General features: G+C 56.3%; 1 protein-coding gene across 1 annotated transcript; it reads left to right on the forward strand.

Moving 5' to 3' along the window:
* Nucleotides 859–18,244, forward strand: GPR179 (G protein-coupled receptor 179). The gene is made up of 11 exons (XM_021067078.1): nucleotides 859–2,074; nucleotides 3,708–3,816; nucleotides 5,929–6,016; nucleotides 6,448–6,683; nucleotides 7,772–7,840; nucleotides 8,223–8,332; nucleotides 8,634–8,872; nucleotides 9,067–9,205; nucleotides 10,374–10,479; nucleotides 11,268–11,414; nucleotides 12,388–18,244. Exons 1-11 carry the CDS (start codon nucleotides 1,281–1,283, stop codon nucleotides 17,515–17,517), a joined length of 7,167 nt encoding a protein of 2,388 aa, XP_020922737.1. The 5' UTR covers nucleotides 859–1,280; the 3' UTR covers nucleotides 17,518–18,244.

Consider the following 21,029-nt stretch of genomic DNA (forward strand, 5'->3'; position numbering starts at 1 on the left):
TGGTTGTTAATTCTGTGGGGCAGGAAAAACAAGACTGCCCTTCGGGGGGTGGGGAAGGGGAGACCTGATGGAGGCTCCTGCTCTGTCACAAGCAACAGTGTGGTCCTAGGAAGTCCCTTGAGCTCTCTGGGACTGGCTTTACCCCTCTATAATGAGACTTTCTTGAGCTCTTTAAGGATGAATAATAGGGTGATTGATGGGGCAGTGTAGGGGAAGCAGAACTCTGGAATTTTTGTTGTTGTTGTTGTTTGTCTTTTTAGGGCCACACCCACGGCACATGGAGGTTCCCAGGCGAGGGGTCGAATCGGAGCTGTAGCTGCCGACCTACACCACAGACACAGCAACGCCGGATCCGAGCCTCGTCTGCGACCTACAGCACAGCTCACAGAAACGCTGGATCCTTAACCCACTGAGCGAGGGCAGGGATTGAACCCACGTCCTCATGGACACTAGTCAGGTTTGTTAACAGCTGAGCCACAATGGGCACTCAAGAGCTCTGGGTTTGAGTCTCAAAGGGAGCTGCCATGTGATCTTGGGTCCGAGTCTCAGAGCCTCACTGTCTGCATCTGTGAAATGGGGATGCGAATATTCAGCACAGGTCACTGTGGGGAAGATTTATTCAGATAACGCACATGAAAAACACTTTGAAAAACTGCCGCAGTCTGTACAGATATCAGTTATGGTTCTGCTGGGCCCTCTTGCCCACCCCTCGCCAGCCCCAATCTCAAGTTCCGGTTCCGCAGCATGGTGTCAGGGGGGTAGAGACAGCTCGAGCAGATTGCCAGGAGCTGCAGCTTGGCCCTTTATCATACCCGTCGAAATTGCTGCCAGGAGGCTGAGTGGAGCAGAGGGGTGGAGAGAGGGGCACAGGCTCATCTGCGGTTGCTATGGCGCCCCGTCCTGGATTTGCCCATCTCTCCTAATGGAGCAAAGGGCAGCGGGAGGGAGGGAGGAAGAGAGAGAGCGACGGGTCCCGTCCCCTCCCCTCCCCTCTATTCCTCTCTGGAGCAGATGTGGGGTAGGGAGTTGGGGGGAGGGAAGAGTGGTGTGCCAGGATTAAGAGGGTTTGCGATGGGGTGCCACACAGAGAGAGGAGGGAGCACAACCCTCATGCCTACGTCCAGAAGCCAGCTGATGACGTTAGAAGAAAAAAACAGGCAAGACAGCCTGAGCATGAGAGGGAGAGAGGAAGAGAGAAGAAGAGGGTAGGAGGCGTGGAAGCAGGCAGCCCCAGACTGCGGCCAGCCTCTGCTCGGGATCTCCTGAGAGCTGCCCTGAGGATGGGCACCTGGGCAGCAGTCATGCCTCTTCCTATGTGGGGGTTGCTGGGCTGCTCTTTCCTCTTTGGCTGGGCTCTGGGGGGTCCGAGGCCCCTCCGCTCCCTGCCTGCTCTGTCCTCCCAAGTCAAGCCAGGATCTGTACCCGTGCGGGTCCCCCCGGAGGGGGCTGAGGCAGCCCTGGCTTTCCTCTACTCTGGAGATGCCCAACAGCTGTCGGGGGCTAATTGCAGTGAGCGCTATGAAGCCCACGGGGCAGGAGCCAGACCACAGCTCCCCCCGATCCTTTGGAGGGCAGCGGGCACCGTTAGCCAGGCTGCCAATTTCCTCAACATGCTGCTACAAGCCAATGACATCCGGGAGTCCAGCGTGGAGGAGGACGTGGAGTGGTACCAGGCTCTGGTCCGCAGCGTGGCTGAGGGGGACCCAAGAGCATACCGGGCTTTGCTGACCTTTAACCCTCCACCAGGGGCCAGTCACCTGCAGCTGGCCCTACAGGCCACCCGGATGGGGGAGGAGACCATCCTTCAGGACCTGTCCGGAAACAGGGTGCAGGAGGAAAGCCCCACCGGGGCCCTGGACACCGCTGACCTGCGGAAGCGGCTGCTGACCAATGACCTAGGGAGCCTTGGCAGCCCCAAGTGGCCACAGGGGGATGGCTATGTGGGGGACACGCAGCACGTGAGGCTGTCTCCTCCCTTCCTGGAATGCCAGGAGGGTCGGCTCCGTCCTGGCTGGCTCATCACACTCTCAGCCACCTTCTATGGACTCAAGCCCGACCTCAGCCCAGAGGTCAGGTAAGTGGGTTTGTGCAAGATGTGACGCTATTGTGGATTTGTGGGGGCAGGGAGGGGGCCCAAGTCCAGTCAGCTCTGCATAGGCCCCTGGGCATGCCCCTGCGTGTCGGGGGGTGGGGTGCAAATGTGCATTCAGCCGTGTGTGTTTACAGTTGACTCTGGGAATCTCTAACTATGTGTTAACCTATACGGGTGTGTGTCTGCCCTGTATCAATCCATTTACACGTAGGTATATTCATGTGTGCACAGATGTGTGCACGTAGCTGGGCCTAGGTCTTGGCCCCCAGGTCTGAGTAGTGGGTACAAGGCAGGAGAGGGCTTGTGTGGATGACACGTTACATGTGACAAGTGACAGCCATGACAGTGATCATCCATGCACCGGCTGCTCGGAGGAGTCAGGGGGGCTCTCCAGGCGTGAAACCCACCGCTCTCTAGCCATCTAGAACTATAAAAGGAGGCTTCTGCGGGGGAAGGAAGACACTTGGTGCGGGGGAGCAGGGGGGAGCTTGGAACCATTGCCCTTTTTGTCCTGGCGTTGGCCGGACACCCAGGGTCACTCCTAATGGCTCTGTTCTCACTTCAAGTCCTGACCCAGAAGCTTATAATTCTCCTCAAATAACTGACCTCCTCCCTCAGCCAAGTGAAAAGGTGATGGGCAGCCCTGATGGGAAGGAGGGTGCAAATGGGTACTGTACTGCCAGGCATTCAACCAGCAACGTTGTTTTCCCAGCTCTGTGTTCCCCATTCATTGTCCCCAGCAGAGTTCCTCTCCCGGCCACAGGCAGCCTGGCTCCTTGCCAGCTGTCTCCCCACTCAGCCCAGAGCAGCTCTGACTCTGGGCTCCTCTGTTTTGTTTTATTTTATTTTATTTTATTTTATTTTTTTGCTTTTTAGAGCCGCACCTCTGGCATATGGAGGTTCCCAGGGCCCAGGGTAGGGGGCAAATCAGAGCTGCAGTTGCTGGCTTACACCACAGCCACAGCAACATGGGGTCCATGTCTCGTCTGTGACCTACACCACAGCTCACGGCAACACCGGATCCTTGACCCCCTGATCGAAGTCGGGGATTGAACCTACATCCTTATGGATACCAGTCAGGTTCATGACCACTGAACCATGATGGGAACTCCTGGGCTCCTCTATTTTATATCTGCTTTGCTGTGATCAATTCAGACCTGGCTTGGGCAAAGAGAGGGGGTGGTTAATAGCTGAGCTTTATGTGTGTGCGTGCGTGCATGCGTGCACATGTGTGTGTGCGTGTGTGTGTGTGTGTGTATGCCAGTGGGTAAGTGTGAAAATGCTTTTCAGAGAGATCATCAGAGCCACAGCACCCACATGTCTTGCCCCCTCCCTTCACCCATTGATAGAAATCGGGAAATGCTAGGATGTTGAAAAGTTGAGGGGGGGCTGGCGGGGCAGGGAGAACCTAGCGGGAGGATTGTTACAGAGGAGACGGTGTGGGTTAACAGCATGAGAAGATGGAACGCCTGTGTGCCCTCTCTCCTGGCATACTGCAGCCACTGTGCTAAATAAAGTTTGTACAGCTTGCATTGCCCCGTGATTTGCGGTCCAGGGACACAAGGCTGCCTTAGCATCCTTCACTATACCCCTAACTGCCAATTCACTGCCCTAGGGGGCAGGTGCAGATGGACGTAGATCTTCAGAGTGTGGACATCAACCAGTGTGCCAGCGGCCCAGGCTGGTACTCCAACACACACCTCTGTGATCTCAACAGCACTCAGGTAAGGATAAAGAGGGTGGAGGTGCTGGGGTCCTGCCTCCCCACCCCATCCCCCCACACACTTCCCCATCACTGCTGTCACTCAGCTCTCAGGAGAAACCGACAGAGGCACACCAGCCTCCCAGGGCTACAGGGGAGTCCCTGTTGATGAGATTAATAGAGATGGGCTTTTAAAAAGTAAGGACAGGGAGTTCCCGTCGTGGCACAGTGGTTAACAAATCCAACTAGGAACCATGAGGTTGCGGGTTCGGTCCCTGCCCTTGCTCAGTGGGTTAACGATCCGGTGTTGCCGTGAACTGTGGTGTAGGTTGCAGACTCGGCTCGGATCCCGAGTTGCTGTGGCTCTGGCATAGACCGGCGGCTACAGCTCCGATTCGACCCCTAGCCTGGGAACCTCCATATGCTGTGGGAGTGGCCCAAGAAATAGCAAAAAGACAAAAAAAAAAAAAAAAAAAGTAAGGACAGGAGTTCCTGTTGTGGCTCAGCGGTACTGAACCTGACTAGTATCCATCAAGATGTGGGCTTGATCCCTGGCCTCACTTAGTGGGTTAAGGATCCAGCATTGCCTGGAGCTGCAGCTCAGATCCTGAGTTGCTCTGGCTGTGGCATAGGCTCAGCTCCGATTCGACCCCTAGTCTGGAAACTTCCATATGCCTTCGGTGTGGCCCTTAAAAGCAAAAAAAAAAAAAAAAAAAAAAAAAAAGTGAGGACACTTACAGCTTAGCCCCATCCCCCACCCAAGACAGCCACCTTCGTTCCTTTGAAATGACAGCGTGCCTCCCTGTCTGCTCTCCCACTGGTACTGGGGCCCCAGGATCACTTCCCAGGACCACCTTCTCATCCCCTTTCCTTCTCCTGGACCACATCCTCCATGTCAACAGAGCTCTGGGCTCCTTCTGGCCCGCAAAGGATGCTCTGTTGGGTGTTTGTTGAAATAAGTGGCATTACTGGTTGGGGTGTAGGAGACTAACCAAAGAAGGAGCTTGAAGAGCTCTGGGACTGGGAGGGATGATGGAATCCAGGCCAGATGCTGGCAAAAAGCAAAGCCATGGATGCAGGAGAATCTGGATAATGGAAAGCAATGGTTGGTAATCCTGCAAGCCCCACTGGGAAACTGGGAGGCCCATGAACTAATCCGCACTGACTAAATTCCTGAGCCGAAGCAAAGCCAAGGCGAGCCCTGCAGCTTGGTGGGAGGTGGGGTGGGTTTGGGCATCTGTTTCTCTTCAGGCCCAGGGGTTTGGAGCTACAAGTCCAGGAATGGAAAAGGACTCCCATTGTCCAGTGTACTTTTAAACCCATTCATATCTCTGGAGATGCATTTGTCTGATTATACAGACGGTGGCAGGAACAGGGAGCTTTCCAGTGTTCTGAGCAGGAGAGGAAGTGGGGCCATGATTGCAGAAGCACCTTATGGGTGAGGTCAGGGGCGGGCTATGGAAGTTCCCTTCCTTTGCCCCTCGGCTGTCTGTTCCCAAGGACTCCCTATAGTAGATCTGACCTCATCCATGTGCTCCTCCTCCCTGCCTGGCTCTGAGGTCGGCTCTGTCCCCTGCTGGGAGAACATCAATAGGCAGAGGTGGAATAAAGAGCTGGCCTTGGCATCCCACCAGCCTGGCATTAGGGCTGGGGAGAGCGGTCCTGCGCCAAAGCCAGACAGCCCTGGGGAAGGAAGCTGCTCATCCGTGGGGGCCTTTTCAACCCACCTGTCTGCCCAAGAGGGAGCCGATGGGGACCCTCTGAAGTAGGATGTAAACACACAGGTGCGGTTGAGTTCAGAGTTCTCCTTGCTTCCACCTCCCCAGCACCTCGCTCTAGCAACTGCTGGGCGCTGGGAAACGGGATCTGTGAGGCTCCTGTCATGGGCAGTCTGAATCAAAGGGCCATCCATCTCCCTACCCTTTGCTTAGAGGTCTCTTGGAGAAGAGAGGCACTGGTAAGGGGCCGAACAAGGTTTCCAGGGAGGGGAGGCATCCCCAGGACTGGGGAAACTTTCTGGTGGATTCTCTAGTGTAGCCCCCAGTGCTGCCGATAAGAAGGTAGAGGGATCCTCTATTTCTTCCCAGAAGGGAAAGCCTCATACGAATCCCTATGGCATTTGTCATCCCCACAGTGCATCCCCCTGGAGAGTCAGGGCTTTGTCCTTGGCCACTATCTCTGCCGCTGCCGACCTGGCTTCTACGGGGCAAGCAGCTCCGGGGGTATGTAACGATGGTGAGGGCCCAGGCAGGTGTGTTACAGGCTGAGCTGATGGGGGTAGGGGTGGGCACCTGGGGAAGAAAAGCAGGTTGGGTGAGATACCGGGAGAAAACTTGTAGGGTAAGGTCAGAAAGTCAAGAGAAGCAGGGGAGGCAGGCTGAGTTGAATTTCGGGGTGTCTGTGCCTTCTGAGAATGAGCCTATAATGTGCCAATGTGATGTAAGCTGACCTTGCAATGGGTCCTAGCCTGGCATCACCTCTGTAACCATGCCTTCCCCTGAAAATACCCACTTCCTATTCCTACCCCTCCTGACCCTATCCCAGGGGCCATGGACCATAGGAGAGGAGGGAGAGAGAGCTGCAGGGACCGCTGGGAGAAAAGGCTGGGGTCTCAGCCATGCCCCTCTCCCCACATCTGTCTTGTTCTTCATAGGCTCAGAGGAGAGTGCTGTCCGGTCTACAGGGCAATTCGGGTCCAATCAGGGCAGCTCCGGGAGGCTGCTGCGGTGCCAACCGTGTGCTGAGGGCTGCACCAGCTGCCTGGATGCCACGCCATGCCTGGCAGAGGAAGCCCCAGTGCTGCGGGCAGCGGTGCTGTCCTGTCAGACCTGCTGCATGCTGGCCGTCTTCCTAAGCATGCTGGCCTCCTACCGCTGCCGCCAGAGCAAGGCAAGGAAGGCCCCACATCTCTCTTCTGCACACGTGTCCTACCCGTCTTGGGTCTCTGGCATCACCAGAGACCAGAGACTACCTAGGACCAGAACTTGGGAGAAAATGGTCTGGTCCTGATTCTTTTTTTTTTTTTTTTTGTCTTTTTGTCCTTTTAGGGCCATGCTCATGGCATATGGAGGTTCCCAGGCTAGGGGTCTAATCAGAGCTGAAGCTGCCGGCCTACGCCAGAGCCACAGCAACGCCAGATCTGAGACACCACAGCTCATGGCAACGCCAGATCCTTAACCCACTGAGCGAAGCCAGGGATTGAACCCACAACCTCATGGTTCCTAGTCGGATTCATTAACCACTGAGCCACAACGGGAACTCCTGGTCCTGATTCTTCATCTAACTTGCTATGTGACATCAGGCAGGTGATGTCATCACCTTAGGTCTGTTTCCTTACCTGTAAAATGAAGGCATCGGACTTGATTCGGAACACCATGGGGGCCCCAGGGGAAATGATCTGAACCCTCACGGAGCTCCTGGTTGAATGGAAGGAGCAGACATGTAAATAAAATGACAGCACAGCAACACGAGGGCCAGGGTGGAGATGTCAGTTGCTATGGCAACTGGGAGGGGAGGACCAATCATCCTGTTTGAGATGGCAGGGGAAGGCTTTCTGGAGAATGGGACATGTGAGCCAAGGTCAACTGACAGAGGATGGAGTTTCTAGAGAAGGAAGCAGTCTGACCCAAAGTTGGAGGAAAGCCTGAGATCCCTTCTCGCTCCAGGAACCTCTGATTCTAGCCCAGGTCTGTAGCAAGGCCCAGGCTGGGACTGGGAGGGGCACGGGGCTGGGGTGGCAGGGGCTGTGTGAACCCTGGGCCTTAGGCTTAGTGCCAGTGGAGCTAAGAGCCTGTGGTAGGAGAGGCTGTGTGGATGGAGAGGGCAGGGCTAATGTTACAGGGCGAAGCTTTTAGCCCAGGGCCACTGAGTGACAACCCCCCCACCGCAAAGCAGGCCCGAGACCCTCCAGCACCACCATCCAGTCTCTGTCCTCTTGCCGCCCTGCTTACATGCCTCTCTCTTTCCTGGGTTTGCAGAGGATCCGGGCATCTGGAGTGGTACTGCTGGAAACCATTCTTTTTGGATCCCTGCTGCTCTACTTCCCTGTGAGTTTGTAGCTAGCGGCGGACCCCATCTCCCCTACAGGATCCCCCACAGTCCTAACCTGGCACCCACCAAACCCCAGAATCCTTCCTTTCTGCCCTGTTGGGGGGAATTCAGAGACCTCGAAATCCCCCTATTCATATCCACAAATGTTAGACTGGCCTAGTGAGCGCTGGAGCCAAAGAGTCCAGGTTTAAAAGAGCTCCATGACCTGCTCTGTGACCCAGGACAAGTTAGCTAACCTCTCTGATAACAAAACTGCTCCTTGGCAGAAAGGAGGCGATGGTGCCTCTATGACAAAGGCCCAGCAATGTGCTTAGCTTGGGCCTGACGCATTAGCGGACGCACAGTGGACAGCAGCTATTTTTGTCCCCTCCCCGCCAGGTCTTCATCCTCTACTTCAAGCCCAGTGTATTCCGCTGCATCGCCCTCCGCTGGGTCCGGCTGCTGGGTTTTGCCATTGTCTACGGCACCATTATACTCAAGCTTTACAGGTAGGGTCTCGGGCAGACCTTGCTCTCTCGCTGCTCATGCCAGGCCACCCCAGCTCATCTAGGGAATGAGCTCTTCACAGCCAGACCCCTAGCAGCTCTGCTCCTCTGTGCCCCCAAGGCCCGCTCCCATCATTATAGCCCTCCCACCCATGCAACCTTTTTGGGGGGGAGGGGGTGGTGGTAAGAGGAGGCAGTGAACCATGGAAGGGATGGGAGGACAGGTCTGAGTGAACAGGAGGGAAGCAATGCACAGAGGCCTCTCCCCTCCCTGCATCCACAACCCACACTCTAACCCTGGCAGAGTGCTCCAGCTCTTTCTGTCTCGATCGGCCCAGCGGGGCCCCCACCTGAGCAGCGGGCGGCTGCTGCGGCGTCTGGGGCTGCTCCTGCTGCTCGTGCTGGGCTTCCTGGCTGTATGGACGGCGGGGGTCCTAGAGCGAGGCATTCAGCACACATCCCTGGTGATTCGAGGCCACACTCCCACAGGCCGCCACTTCTACCTCTGCCACCACGACCGCTGGGACTACATCATGGTTGTGGGTGAGCTGCTTCCACTGAGCCCCGCGTCACTCTGATCCCTGGCTGTGTACCTGTGGGGGTCCCGCTTTGTACCCAGACCCCTGGTCCAGGCTCCACCCCACCCCACACCACCCCAGCACGGCCCTCAGAGAAAAGGGTGGTGTGGCTGCTGGGTGAGGTGGTACGTGGCTCTGTCCCTTCTGATTCCCCCACAGCTGAGATGCTGCTCCTGTGCTGGGGCAGCTTCCTCTGCTACGCCACCCGGGCTGTCCCCTCGGCTTTCCACGAGCCTCGGTACCTGGGCATCGCCCTGCATAATGAACTGCTGCTTTCTGCCGCCTTCCATGCAGCCAGGTGAGGACGGACCCTCCCACCTACCGCTCTTCCCACTCTCTCCCAGGTGAGGGTCCCACCATCCCAGCCCTCCTTGCATCACCTGCTATGCCTCAGCAAGGTGGGGAAGGCCCCCCACCTGCAGCTCTCTCCCTGCCCCACAGGTACCTTTCCTGTACCCCGTGTCACAACCAATACCCAAGAAGAGGAAGCATGCCACACTCCTTCTTTTTTTGGGGGGGGGTGGCCCGAACCTGCAGCATATGGAGGTTCCCAGGCTAGGGGTTGAATTGGAACTGCAGCTGCCGGCCTACACCACAGCCACAGCAACGCGGGATCCAAGACTCGCCTGCGACCTATATACACCACGGCTCATGGCAACGCTGGATCCTTAACCCACTGAGTGAGGTCAGGGATCGAACCTGCATCCTGGATGCTAGTCAGATTCGTTTCCACTGAGTCACAACGGGAACTCCGAGGAAGCATGCCACACTTCTAATTCCTCTCCCATTCCACCCCCACCACTTTCCTCCCAAGACAGACTCCATTCTCCCTGCCTTCCTCCCCTTCACGCCTCAGCCGTCCCAGTAGCAGGCCTGCCATGAGGGTCCACAGGGACCTGGCCCTGTGGTGAAGGCAGAAGCCACCCGCAGGGCTGTCCGTAACCTGTGGTCCTTAGACTGTCAGAGGAAGCCAGCTGGGGAGCTCCCGTCATGGCACAGCAGAAATGAATCCGACTAGTATCCATGAGGATGCGGGTTCATTCCCTGCCCTCGCTCAGTGGGTCAGGGATCCGACGTTGCCTTGAGTGTGGTGTGGGTCACAGCAGAGGCAGCTCGGATCTGGCATTGCCGCGGCAGTGCTGTAGGCCAGCAGCTTTAGCTCTGATCTGCCCCCTAGCCTGGGAACCTCCATGTGCCATGGATGTGGCCTTAAAAAGGAAAGAGAGAGGGAAGGTGAGCTGGAGTAGTCTAGGAGAGCTTCTCGGAAGTGGGGATTAATGTGAGACCTGATGTGGGCCCTATATCCTAGAGAGGGTAGGAAGAAGAGTGCCCTTCTCACTCCACTGAGCACCTCTAGGAGATCAGGGCTGGGACAGAGGGGCAGAGCCTGTGAGATGGGTGAGGGGGTAAGAGGCTGCTCCCACCGGCCTCTGCAACTAACCATCCCTCTCCCGCCTAACCCTCAGGTTTGTGCTGGTTCCCTCCCTGCACCCGGACTGGACGCTCCTCCTCTTCTTCTTTCACACCCACAGCACGGTTACTGCCACACTGGCTCTGATCTTCACCCCTAAGGTGAGGTCTTCCCCCTGTGAGGCCAACCCCAGCCCTTTTGCCAGGGGCACTGTGGCTCTGCTGTAGCGGCAGCGCCCTCTCCAGCTCAGAGTGAGAACGACACCCTGGGGGTGAGTGGGCCCTGCTGGACTTGGACCTAAGCAAGGAGTCCACCTTGGAGTCGGGGAAGAAAGCTCTGTCTCCAATTCCTGAGCAAGGGAAATAAGAGCTAGAGCTGGAGGGGCCCTTGAAACACAACTGGGAAGTTGGTGACCTCTGAAAATCAACTGGAAGCAGGTACACATTTCCTTACGGAGAGACAGGTGAGGAGGCTGAAGGACATGGCTAGGAATTGCAGGAGTGGGGAGTTGAGACCCCAATCTCTGAGCTGGAGAAAATCAACAAAACTCCTTGACTGGAGTTTCCATCATTGCTCAGCAGTAACAAACCCGACTAGTATCCATGGGGACGCAGGTTTGATCCCTGGCCTCCCTCAGTGGGTCAAGGATCCGGCGTTGCCGTGAGCTGTGGTGTAGGTCAAAGATGCGACTTGGATCTGGCGTTTCTGTGGCTGTGGTGTAGGCCAGTGGCTACAGCTCTGATTCGACCCCTAGCCTGGGAATTTCCATATGCCTCGGGTGTGGCCCTAAAAAGACAAAACAAAAACCAAAAACCAAAACCAACTCCTTGACTCCCCAGAATTCCAAATTAGAGAGGGGGGTAAAGATTTATGGAGGAAGTAATTCCACTTATTTATGAGGCAGGGAGCCAGGTGAGTCTTTTTTCTCAATCATGCCCGCCCCCGCCAGTTCCGGAAGCCTGGAGCTCCCCCCCGAGAGGAGATCTTGGACGAAGTGTACGAGGACGAACTGAACCTGCAGCGCTCGGGCTCCTACCTCAACAGCAGCATTGCCTCGGCCTGGAGCGATCGCAGCCTGGACCCTGGAGACATTCGGGTAGGTACCAGTCTCCCCGCCTCCTCTTGATGCTTAGCTTAGGAACGGGACAGCGGGCACTGCTGCCCTGCCCCTTGGGCTGTGTGCTCCTGCGGGTCCTCTCCGCTCCCCCAGCTCTTCCTCTCTCTTAAGATCTGCCTGTCTTCTCCACCCTTGCCCTAAGCTGCTTCCCCTGACTCTCCTCGAAGGAGGCCACACAAGTGGAAAGACCCCCAAACAGCAGAAGCCAGATTCCTGAGGCCCACCTGGCAAGGCAGAGGCAGAACCATGAGTGGAGCTGGAATCGCTCATGTCCTCCACTCCCACTCAGCAGGGCCATCGTGAGAGGCAGACTAAGGAGTCTCTCAGTCTCCAACAGACCAGGGCAGTTAGCGACCTTAGGGCCATTGGGGCTGGGGAGTTGAGGCAGCTAGTGGCCATCAGGGATTCCACACGAGGATCCCCTTTCCCTAGACTGTCAGTCTTCGAGAAAGAAAGTTCTTCCTGAGTCTTACATCAGGAGAGAATCCTTACCTTATTTTTCTGCTTAAGGCTATTTGTATAGTCATGGGAACCCTACGTAGAGGCTAAGACCTGGTGGGGAGTTCCTGCTGCGGCTCAGCGGGTTAAGAACCGTACTAGTCTCTGTGAGGATGCAGCCTCCATCCCTGGCCTGGCTCAGTGGGTTAAGGATACAGAGTTGCCCTGAGCCCTGGTGTGGGTGGGAAGATGAGGCTCCGATCTGGGCGTTGCTGTGGCTGTGGCGTTGGCCAGCAGCTGCAGCTCCGATTCCACCCCTAGCCTGGGAACCTCCATCTGACCTGGGGTCCCACAACGAAAAAGGAAAACCGGCAGGGAAAGGACACAGCTGGTGAGAAAGAGACCCCCCAGAGAATGATGGTCTCAGCAAGGGCCGAGGGGCAGAGGAGCCAGCAGGTGGAGAGGCTTAGCCCTCAAGGTCAGCTCTGCTCTCCGGGTCCCTCCCTGCCCCCAGGACGAGCTGAAGAAGCTCTACGCGCAGCTCGAGGTCCACAAGACGAAGGAAATGGCCGCGAACAACCCGCACCTGCCCAAGAAGCGGGGCAGCTGGCGCCAGGGCCTGGGCCGCTCCTTCATGAGGTACCTGGCCGAGTTCCCCGAGGCCCTGGCCCGCCAGCACTCCCGGGACGCGGGCTCCCCGGGCCGCAGCAGCCTGCCCGGCTCCTCCCGCCGCCGGCTGCTCAGCGCCAGCCTCCGGGAGCCCGCCGCGCCGCCGGGCCTGCGCAAGTCCCGCAGCTCCTGCGAGCCGGCGCGCGAGCCGCGCGCCGAGCCGGCCCCGCCTCTGCTCGACTCGCTGCTGAGGCGGAAGCTGGCCAGGAAGGGCCCGCGGACCGAGAGCCACGAGTCGGTGGCGGCGGCGGCGGCGGCGGCGGCGGGGCCGCCCGCGCTGGGCTTCAGGTCGGCCAGCGCCCACAACCTGACCGTGGGCGAGCGGCTCCCGCGGGCCCGGGCCGCCTCGCTGCACAAGTCGCTCAGCGTGGTGGCGGGCTCCAGGGAGAAGGCCCTGCTCCTGGCCAGCCAGGCCTACCTGGAGGAGACCTACCGGCTGGCCAAGGAGCGCGAGGAGAGAAGGAAGGCGGAGGCGGCCGCGGCAAGCCCCGCGCGGCGGCCGTCAACCAGGCGGCTGGAGCGAGCCCGAGGCGCCCCGTTGTCCGCGCCCCCTTCCCCGGCCAAGAGCAGCAGCGTGGACAGCTCGCACGCCTCCGGAAAGCTGCACGAGGCTGCGAGGAGGCTGCCCCACCCGCCCATCCGGCACCAGGTCTCCACCCCCGTCATGGTCACGTCTGGGGCCGGACTGGGGGAGCCGGGGATGCTGTCTCCCACGGCCACCTTGGCCCCAGCGCTGATGCCAGCTCCCGCCCCCGCCCCTGTCCCGGCACCTGTCCCAGTTCCCCCCCAAAGCCCCAGCCTGCTCAGCTACATCTGCCCCTGGGAGAATGCAGAACTGCCAGCGAAGAAAGAAAAGGTGGCTCAAGAAGGCCCCTCTGGACCGGAGCGGGACACCCACTCGCCCGCCCCAGCTCGGGCCAGGCTCTGGAGGGCCCTCTCTGTGGCAGTAGAGAGAAGGGGGGCTGGGGAGAACGGGATGGATACAGATGCGGGGCGCCTGCCAGGGGAGGCTGCTGATGGGGGTGAGGACAAGCCCAAGACTGTCTCTAAATCCCACAGCCTCAAGGCCCCTGTTCAGCAGGGTTCCATGCGCAGCCTGGGACTGGCTATAAGAGTTCTGACTCGTTCTCGGAGCACGTACAGAGAGAAGGAGAGCAGGGAAGAGAGTCCTGAGGAGGAGAAGGGCCGAGCTTCGGGTGAGGGTGTGGGGGCGCGCCCCAGGTCTCCCCGGCCAGGCCGGCCTGAGGTGGTGGGTAGGCAGGCTGCGCTTGCCCCCTGTGATAATGAGGAGTCCCTGCAGAACCAGCAGAACGCTCACACCAGCAGGCTGCTCCAGGTCTGTCACCAGGAGGGCAGCAGGGAACAGGAAGACAGAGGCAGGAAGACCTCCCTAGGGCAGGGGAAAGTTGAGAGCAGGGGTAAAACAGGGACTGCTCCACTGAAGCAGGTCAGGCAGGGCACAGTTGGGGACCAAATGGCTAAGCAAGCAAAAGGGGCCCCAGTGGGGTGTGGAGAACCACCCAAAGTTGGCCTCCAGCCCCTGGGCAGGGCTGAGCACAGGGTGACAGAAGTATGTCCCTGGGAAGTCACCGAATCAGAAACGTGTCAGCCTGGCAGTAGCAGCAAGGCTGAAATTTGCCCCTGGGAGGTGAGTGAAGGAGCCCCTGAGGAGGGGGCTCTGAGGCAAGATCCAGATGCCTCCCAAGACGAGAGGGGAAAAGCCTCAGAAAAATCAAAGCCCAAAGAGATGTTTGCCGCTGCTCGGAAAAAGCCAGAGAGGCTGGTCAGGGGGCAGGAGGCAGTGTGTCCCTGGGAGGGTGCCGATCCCGGGAGTCTGTACCCTGGATCAGCCCCTCAGGACTCTGAGAGAACCGAGGGCAGGTCCGAGGCAGTGGGCAGTAGGGACCCTGGAGAGGTGGAGACGCATCGTTGGGAAGCTACTGGGCCCAGACCTCAGACACCTGCCATCGGCCAGACAGAGCTCTGTCCCTGGGAGGCAGGTCAAGGAGGTGAGAATGAGAAACCGTCCCAGGAGGGAGTAGAGAAGCTTCCCCAGGAAAAGCAGAAGAGCCCCAAGAAAGCAGTCTTCTGGAAAGAACAGAAACCAGGTGAAGGCTTGGAGTCTCTTTGTCAGTGGGAGAGGACAGATTTCCGCGGCCCTTCAGCAGTCTCTGCACAGGTGCCAGGAACCCCTGGATGCTTGGAGCGTTTGGGCAGCAGCCTTTCTGAGGTGCACCCGTGGGAGGCAGGAGATCCTTTTGCTCACGGGAATGCAGAGATCTGTCCCTGGGAGCTTGGTGACAAAGCAATGGGGAAGGAAACACGGCATCAGGAGCCAAGTAGAGAATCTTTCCAGGAAAAGGGGGAAACCTCCAGCAAAGGGAGCTCCGGAGAGATGGGGGAGCAAACTGGGAAAGCAGTGCCAAAATTTAGCCCACAGCAGGAGTCGGTGTGTCCTTGGGAGAGCACAGCCCCTGGGCACTCCGGCCCCCATCTCGACAATTCTTCATCCAAAACCAGTGGCCAGCTCCTCAGCAGCAGAGGAAGCAGCGTGGATCGGACATGTCCACGGGAGGATCTCAGGTCAGAGGTAAAGGAAGCAACACCTGCCAAGGCAGAAATCTGTCCCTGGGAGGTGGATGAAAGGACAACAGAGGACAGGATGTCGGGACAGGCACCAAAAGGAGGAGAATCGCAAAAGGACAAGGAGATGATGCCTGGAACATCAGCGAGCAAAGATAGCACAACTTGGGAAAAGCCTGAGGGGCAGATCCAAAAGCAGGCAGCAGTCTGCCCCTGGGAGAGCATGAACCCTGGCAGCTTCTCCCTACCGCCAGGTCCTCAAGACACAGATCAGCTCAAAGCCAGTTTCCAGGTGTCAGGCAGTGTGGGAAGCAAAACTGATGAGGTCTGTCCGTGGGATGCAGAGGAACCGCTTCCTGCTGAGAAAGCAGAGATCTGTCCCTGGGAGGTGGGTGATGGAGCAGGGGAGGAAAGGGCTTTGGGAGTTGAGGCCATTAGGCAACTTCCAAACAATACAGGAAAGGCCTCTGCAGACTCCGGACCTGGCAAGATAGCTGCTACTGCTCCAGAAAAGCCAGAGAAGCCGCCGCCTGGAGAGCGAGAGGTGGCCTGTCCTTGGGAGAGCTTGGATCCGGGGGGCTTCTATCAGCCTTCAGACCCTCTGGGCACTGACAAGCCCAAAGTGGGGCTCCAGGAACTGGACCGTGGTGGGTGCAAGACAGCGGAGGTGTGTCCTTGGGAAGCAGAGGGAGTGCCTATCAGTGAAAAAGCCAAGATCTGTCCCTGGGAGGTGAACGAAGGAGCCACTGGGAAGGGCCTGGAACAAGAGGTGGGGACTGATTCAGTGGGGCAGAGGGAGACAACTCTAGAAAAGGAAATACCTGCCTCCCTGGGAGAAGACATACCAAAATGGGAGACAAAACTGAGTCCAGAGCAGGAAGCTACATGTCCTTGGGAGAAGGACTCGAGGGCACCCTCTGCGCAGGCCCCTGAGGGCTCAGACCTGTCCAGCAGCAGGAGGGGCAGGGGGGCAGAGGGGCATTCCTTGCAAGCGAGTGAGGAGGCAGCAGAGAAAGGGGACCTGACACAAGACCTAAAGATGGACTCCTTCCTGGAACACGTAACCCCAGAAAAAGCTCTATCTTCAAAAGCAGGAGAATTTGCCGCTGAAGATGGGGGCAAAGCGAACGATGAGCCACAACCTATCTATCTACTGGAGAGCATGGCCCCAGCAGGCACTTTCTCCCACCCTGGCAGCCAGTGCCCTGCCCAACCTCAGGTCGGCTCTCAGCTGCCCCTCGGTATTGGGGGCAGACTCACTGAGGTCTGCCCGTGGGATGCTCACACTGTGGATGCTCACAAACCCGACAGCAGTGCCAAGATCTGTCCCTGGGAGGTGACTGGAAGAATCCCTGAAGAAGGGGTGTCAAGACAGGATGGAGAAGGGGAGCCTCAAGAGGACAAGGAGAAAGCTCCAGGAAAACCAGAGCACAAAGTTGTGGTTGTTCAGGAAAAGTCAGAGAGGGCGGATGGAAAGCGGGAGGCTGTGTGTCCCTGGGACAGTCAAGATCTGTTTCCACAACCAGCCCCACAAGCTTCTGACAGAAGCAATGGCAGTTCTGAGGCGGCGGGCAGGGCCAGGGCCAGGGTAGCAGAAGTATGTCCATGGGAAGCAGAAGAGGCTCCTTCTGATAAGAAAACAGAAATCTGCCCTTGGGAGGTGAGCCAGGGAGCAGCAGAGGAAGAGGGACTGGAACAAGAGGTGGATAGAGAGTTCCAAGGGCAAGGAGAGATGTTCCAGCAAAAGGCAGGAGCCGGCGTGATGGAAGAACACTTTTCAGAAGAAGTAGCGAAAGTCAGTGGCGAGCAGGAGACTGTCTGCCCCCGGGAAGGTGCAAGATCAGGGGGGCTCCCCCCACAGTCAGAGGCTCCAGATGTTGACCAACCCGAAGTCAGTCCCCACGGGGCAAGTGGTGTGGGGAGCAGGATGGCAGAGCTGTGTCAATGGGAAGTCACAGATCCTGAAGGAAATAAAATAAGGGGGACCATGGCAGACATCGACATCCATCTCTGGGAGGGAACTGGAGCCCCATCTGAGGGATCTGGCCTCCCAGCTTTAAGAACAACTCAGACAGAAATACTTTCCCCCATGGCCCCTGAGAACCCACCATGCCTTCTAGTCCACAGACCTCTGGGTGGCCTCCTTCCAGAAAGCAAAAGCCCCCGCCCCAAAGGGAGCAAGCCAGCCAGTGCTTTTACTCTGGAAGGCGTCAGAGAACTCCAAGTACCTTCAGAACCTGGGCCAAGAATCAGCTTAATCCCAGAGCTAACACTCCAAGAAACTGAGGCTCAGAAGTCTTCCTCCTTAACCGAAGACCAAGGGGAAGTAGCTTCTATAGCTCAACAGGAAGAACTCAGCCCTCCCAGTGTCTATCCTTGGGACAGGGAGTAGCAACTCCCTTGGGTGAGGTCAAACATGGGGTGGCTAGCCTACCAAAGCCAAGGTCCTTTCCAAGGGCCAGGTGTTTCCAAAAACAACTGAATCAAACACACTTCGCCACTTTCCCTCTCCAAGAAGGCCAGACGTCATCTCGTTCCAAAGACAAATTGTACAAGAAGAGTGAAGCTCAGAAATCCCATCCTCTCTTTACCTCCAACTCTCCTTCTTGCTCCAGGGAATAAAGGCTGGACCTTCTACTTCTAATAACACCTCCCATCCAGCTAGAGTTCTCAACACAGGCCACCCGTGACAGGACACTCATTTGTAAAGCCAATAGTGATAAAAGGAAGTCAGTGGTCTGTGTCCAGCCCACATTTTCTCAAAGGAAGACCCATCCCTCTTGGAATTCTACAAAGGACATTTTTTGAAAAGAAACTAAACCACATAAGGTATCGGCAACATAGAGGCTGAAGATTACAGAAGGTTATAAAGGTCACCATAGGGGATGCCCTGGTGGCCTAGTGAATTAGTGGATCATTGTCACTGATGTGGCTTGAATCATTGCTGTGGCATGGGTTCACTCCTTGGTCCAGGAACTTCCGCATGCTACAGGTGTGGCCAAAAAAAGTCACCATAGGAAGTTTAGAAATGATTTAATTCAAGGAGTTCCCATCCTGACGCAGCAGAAACGAATCCCACTAGGAACCATCAGGTTGTGGGTTCCATCCCTGGCCTTGCTTGGTGGATTAAGGATCCAGCATTGCCATGAGCTGTGGTGTAGTTTGCAGATGCAGCTCAGATCTAGCATTGCTGTGGTTCCCCTAGCATGGGAACCTCCATATGCTGCTGGTACAGCCCTAAAAAAAAAAAAAAAAAGAGAGAGAGAGATGATTTAATTCAAGATGAATTGGGTGGGGGGGGAGCACTTAAATGGCTCAAAAGAGGAGCCTGAAATGCCTTAAAGACCTTGTCATTTTGTCTTTGGATCTCCAGTTTCTGCTTTATTGGTCCTCATAACTGTCCTGCTTGACTGCTAAAGTAGAGCAACTAAGCACTCACATCCATAGGAACCGTATCTTCAATAACTGGCATTCGAAGCAACCTGAGTCAGACAGCTTAAAGGGAGAGGCAGGCCCAGGGAGAGCTCTCCCTTCCAGAAGCCCGCTCATGGTTTAAGAAGCATGCCTCTTGCTGGCTTTTTTAGACCATCTTCCCTTCTGCCTGCCCGTCTTTTGCCAGTCTGCAGAGTTCATCCCACTGGCTCATTCTCTTTCTCTTCCTAGCCTTTCAGTGCTGTCATCAAAGGAAACTCTGTTTGTCATCTCTGTTGTCAAATGCAACCAGAAGCAGGGGGAGTTTCTGGTTCTGATGCAAGAACCGCTCCGATTCACTTGCTTGGTAACAAGAGGCCCACATTAGTCTCTTTCCCTAGAAGCCAAAAGAAAGGAGGTCCTGTTTACAGCCAGCACTTTAACTGCCCTCAGAAAGAGTGCTGCGGGGCAGGTTAGGGGCCTGGAGGCCAGGGGAAGGGTAACTACAAAGCCTCCTTTCTTAGGGAGCGCTTTCTTCTTAGATCAGCTCCATTCTCTCAAGTCAGTTCAGGCTACCTTTAAATCGGTCCCAGATAAGAGTGCTAGAATTAGGTGACACTACCCGAGGGAAATGAGGAAGGAGAAAAAACACTGTGTCACAGATGTCCCAGGATTGGCAGGGTGGTAACAGGCAGACCAAACATGGCAGGAACCCACACTCTAATGGGACAGATACAGATGTCATTCAGGAAAAGAAAAGCAAGGGGGACCAGGAGTTCCTCTGTGCTGCAGCAGGTTAAGGATCCAGTGTTGCCACAGCTGCGGCTCCGATTCCAACCCTGGCCTGGAAACCTTCATATGCCTCGGGTGTGGCCAAGCAGGTGGGGTGGGGTGGGGATCAAACACTCAAAGGGAAAAAGATGAGGCTGCATGTAAATACTCTGGGCAGCTATAGGACTTGACAGGAAAAGCAGCAAAGTGGTCCATTTCCAAAAAGGAGAAAGAGGAATGGAGTAACCCATTTCCAGGGGCCAGATGGCCTTGTTCCGGTATCTAGGCCCTCCTCCTTCCTAGGTCTCTTCCCCTTGGCTTTCAGAGCAGTAACGGAAGTGTGTTGTTGCTCTGGGCTCTGCGTTAGCCTCACAGCTTCTGAACCAATGCAAACTCTGCCCTCAGAACAATCTCATTGGGTCTGGACTAGTTAGGAATAGAAAAGTTGGCCCTCTACCCACGGTTGTGAAATAAACCACAAGTTAAAAATAAAGAGTGCTGGAGTTCCCGTCGTGGCGCAGTGGTTAATGAATCCAACTAGGAACCATGAGGTTGCGGGTTCGATCCCTGGCCTTGCTCAGTGGGTTAAAGATCCGGCGTTGCCATGAGCTGTGGTGTAGGTTGCAGATGTGGCTCGGATCCTGTGTTGCTGTGGCTGTGGCGAAGGCCAGTGGCTATAGCTCTGACTGGACCCATAGCCTGGGAACCTCCATATGCCACAGGAGTGGCCCTAGAAAAGGCAAAAAGTCAAAAAAAATAGAGTGCTTTTTTCTTGACTGTGGCAGTTATTTCTAATTTATTCATGATGGTAACTTTCTTTTCTCAATGTTTCTAAACATTAATTGTAGGTTAAGAAAGGAAAGAACAAGGCCTGTTCTAAAGCCACACTGCAGTGAGTTCCCATCCTGGCTCAGTGGAAATGAATCTGACTAGCATCCCTGAGCACGCAGGTCTGATCCCTGGCCGTGCTCAGTGGGTGAAGGATCCAGCGTTGCCATGAGCTGCGGTGTAGGTTGCAGACGCGGCTCAGATCTGGCATTGCTGTGGCTGTGGTGTAGGCCAGCAGCTACAAAGACTAAATAAATAAAGCCACGCTGTGGCCTTCAGGACCGTGGGATGGTCTGGCCAATTCTGCCAGTGCCCAGCTACATGGCGGGCAGTCAATGGTCTCTGCCAGGCCCGTCAAGCCAATCCTGTACATCTGGGCCATTTGCTCAGCTGGATTTGATTCCAAGGGGAAATGAAAACTGCACTTATCCTCTGGCTCCCTGGTGGAAGCTATTGCTTAGCTGCTATTTGGGATTATCTAGAGACCCCTGAGACAGACCGGGGGAATGGGGTGAAACGGCTTATTCAAAACATTGTTTTTTCACATACCCAGAGAAATGAAGGTGTTGTGTCGTCATTAAGTGTGCTTTTCTTATTTCTCTGCTTCCCCACCCTCCCAAGATTCCCTCCCCTTGTTCCATATTCCCCTTTGATCCTACTCAAAGCACTTCCCTTCTCATTTTGCCTTAATCCACAGCTCAGGCAAATAGGATATGAACAAACCTCACTTGGGCAGCAGTGCTGGAAACTGATGTACATTTTAAGCAAAAAGGGTTGCGACTAAGTAGCACGATGAGTGGCTGCTTTGGATTTACCCACCAGCACCGCCCTGCCTCTAAGAACACACACCTTGCTTCCATGGTCAGCACTCGGCAGCTGTTACGAAAACATCAG

Source organism: Sus scrofa, chromosome 12 (genome assembly GCF_000003025.6).
Source record: "Sus scrofa isolate TJ Tabasco breed Duroc chromosome 12, Sscrofa11.1, whole genome shotgun sequence".
NCBI lineage: Eukaryota > Metazoa > Chordata > Mammalia > Artiodactyla > Suidae > Sus > Sus scrofa.

What these genes read in the sequence shown, in the direction of transcription:
- GPR179 (XM_021067078.1), top strand. Translation starts at nt 1,281, where the DNA reads ATGGGCACCTGGGCAGCAGTCATGCCTCTTCCTATGTGGGGGTTGCTG. An exon ending in GACCTCAGCCCAGAGGTCAG is followed by an intron (nt 2,075 to 3,707) that starts GTAAGTGGGTTT and finishes TCACTGCCCTAG; the next exon opens with GGGGCAGGTGCAGATGGACG. An exon ending in GTGATCTCAACAGCACTCAG is followed by an intron (nt 3,817 to 5,928) that starts GTAAGGATAAAG and finishes TCATCCCCACAG; the next exon opens with TGCATCCCCCTGGAGAGTCA.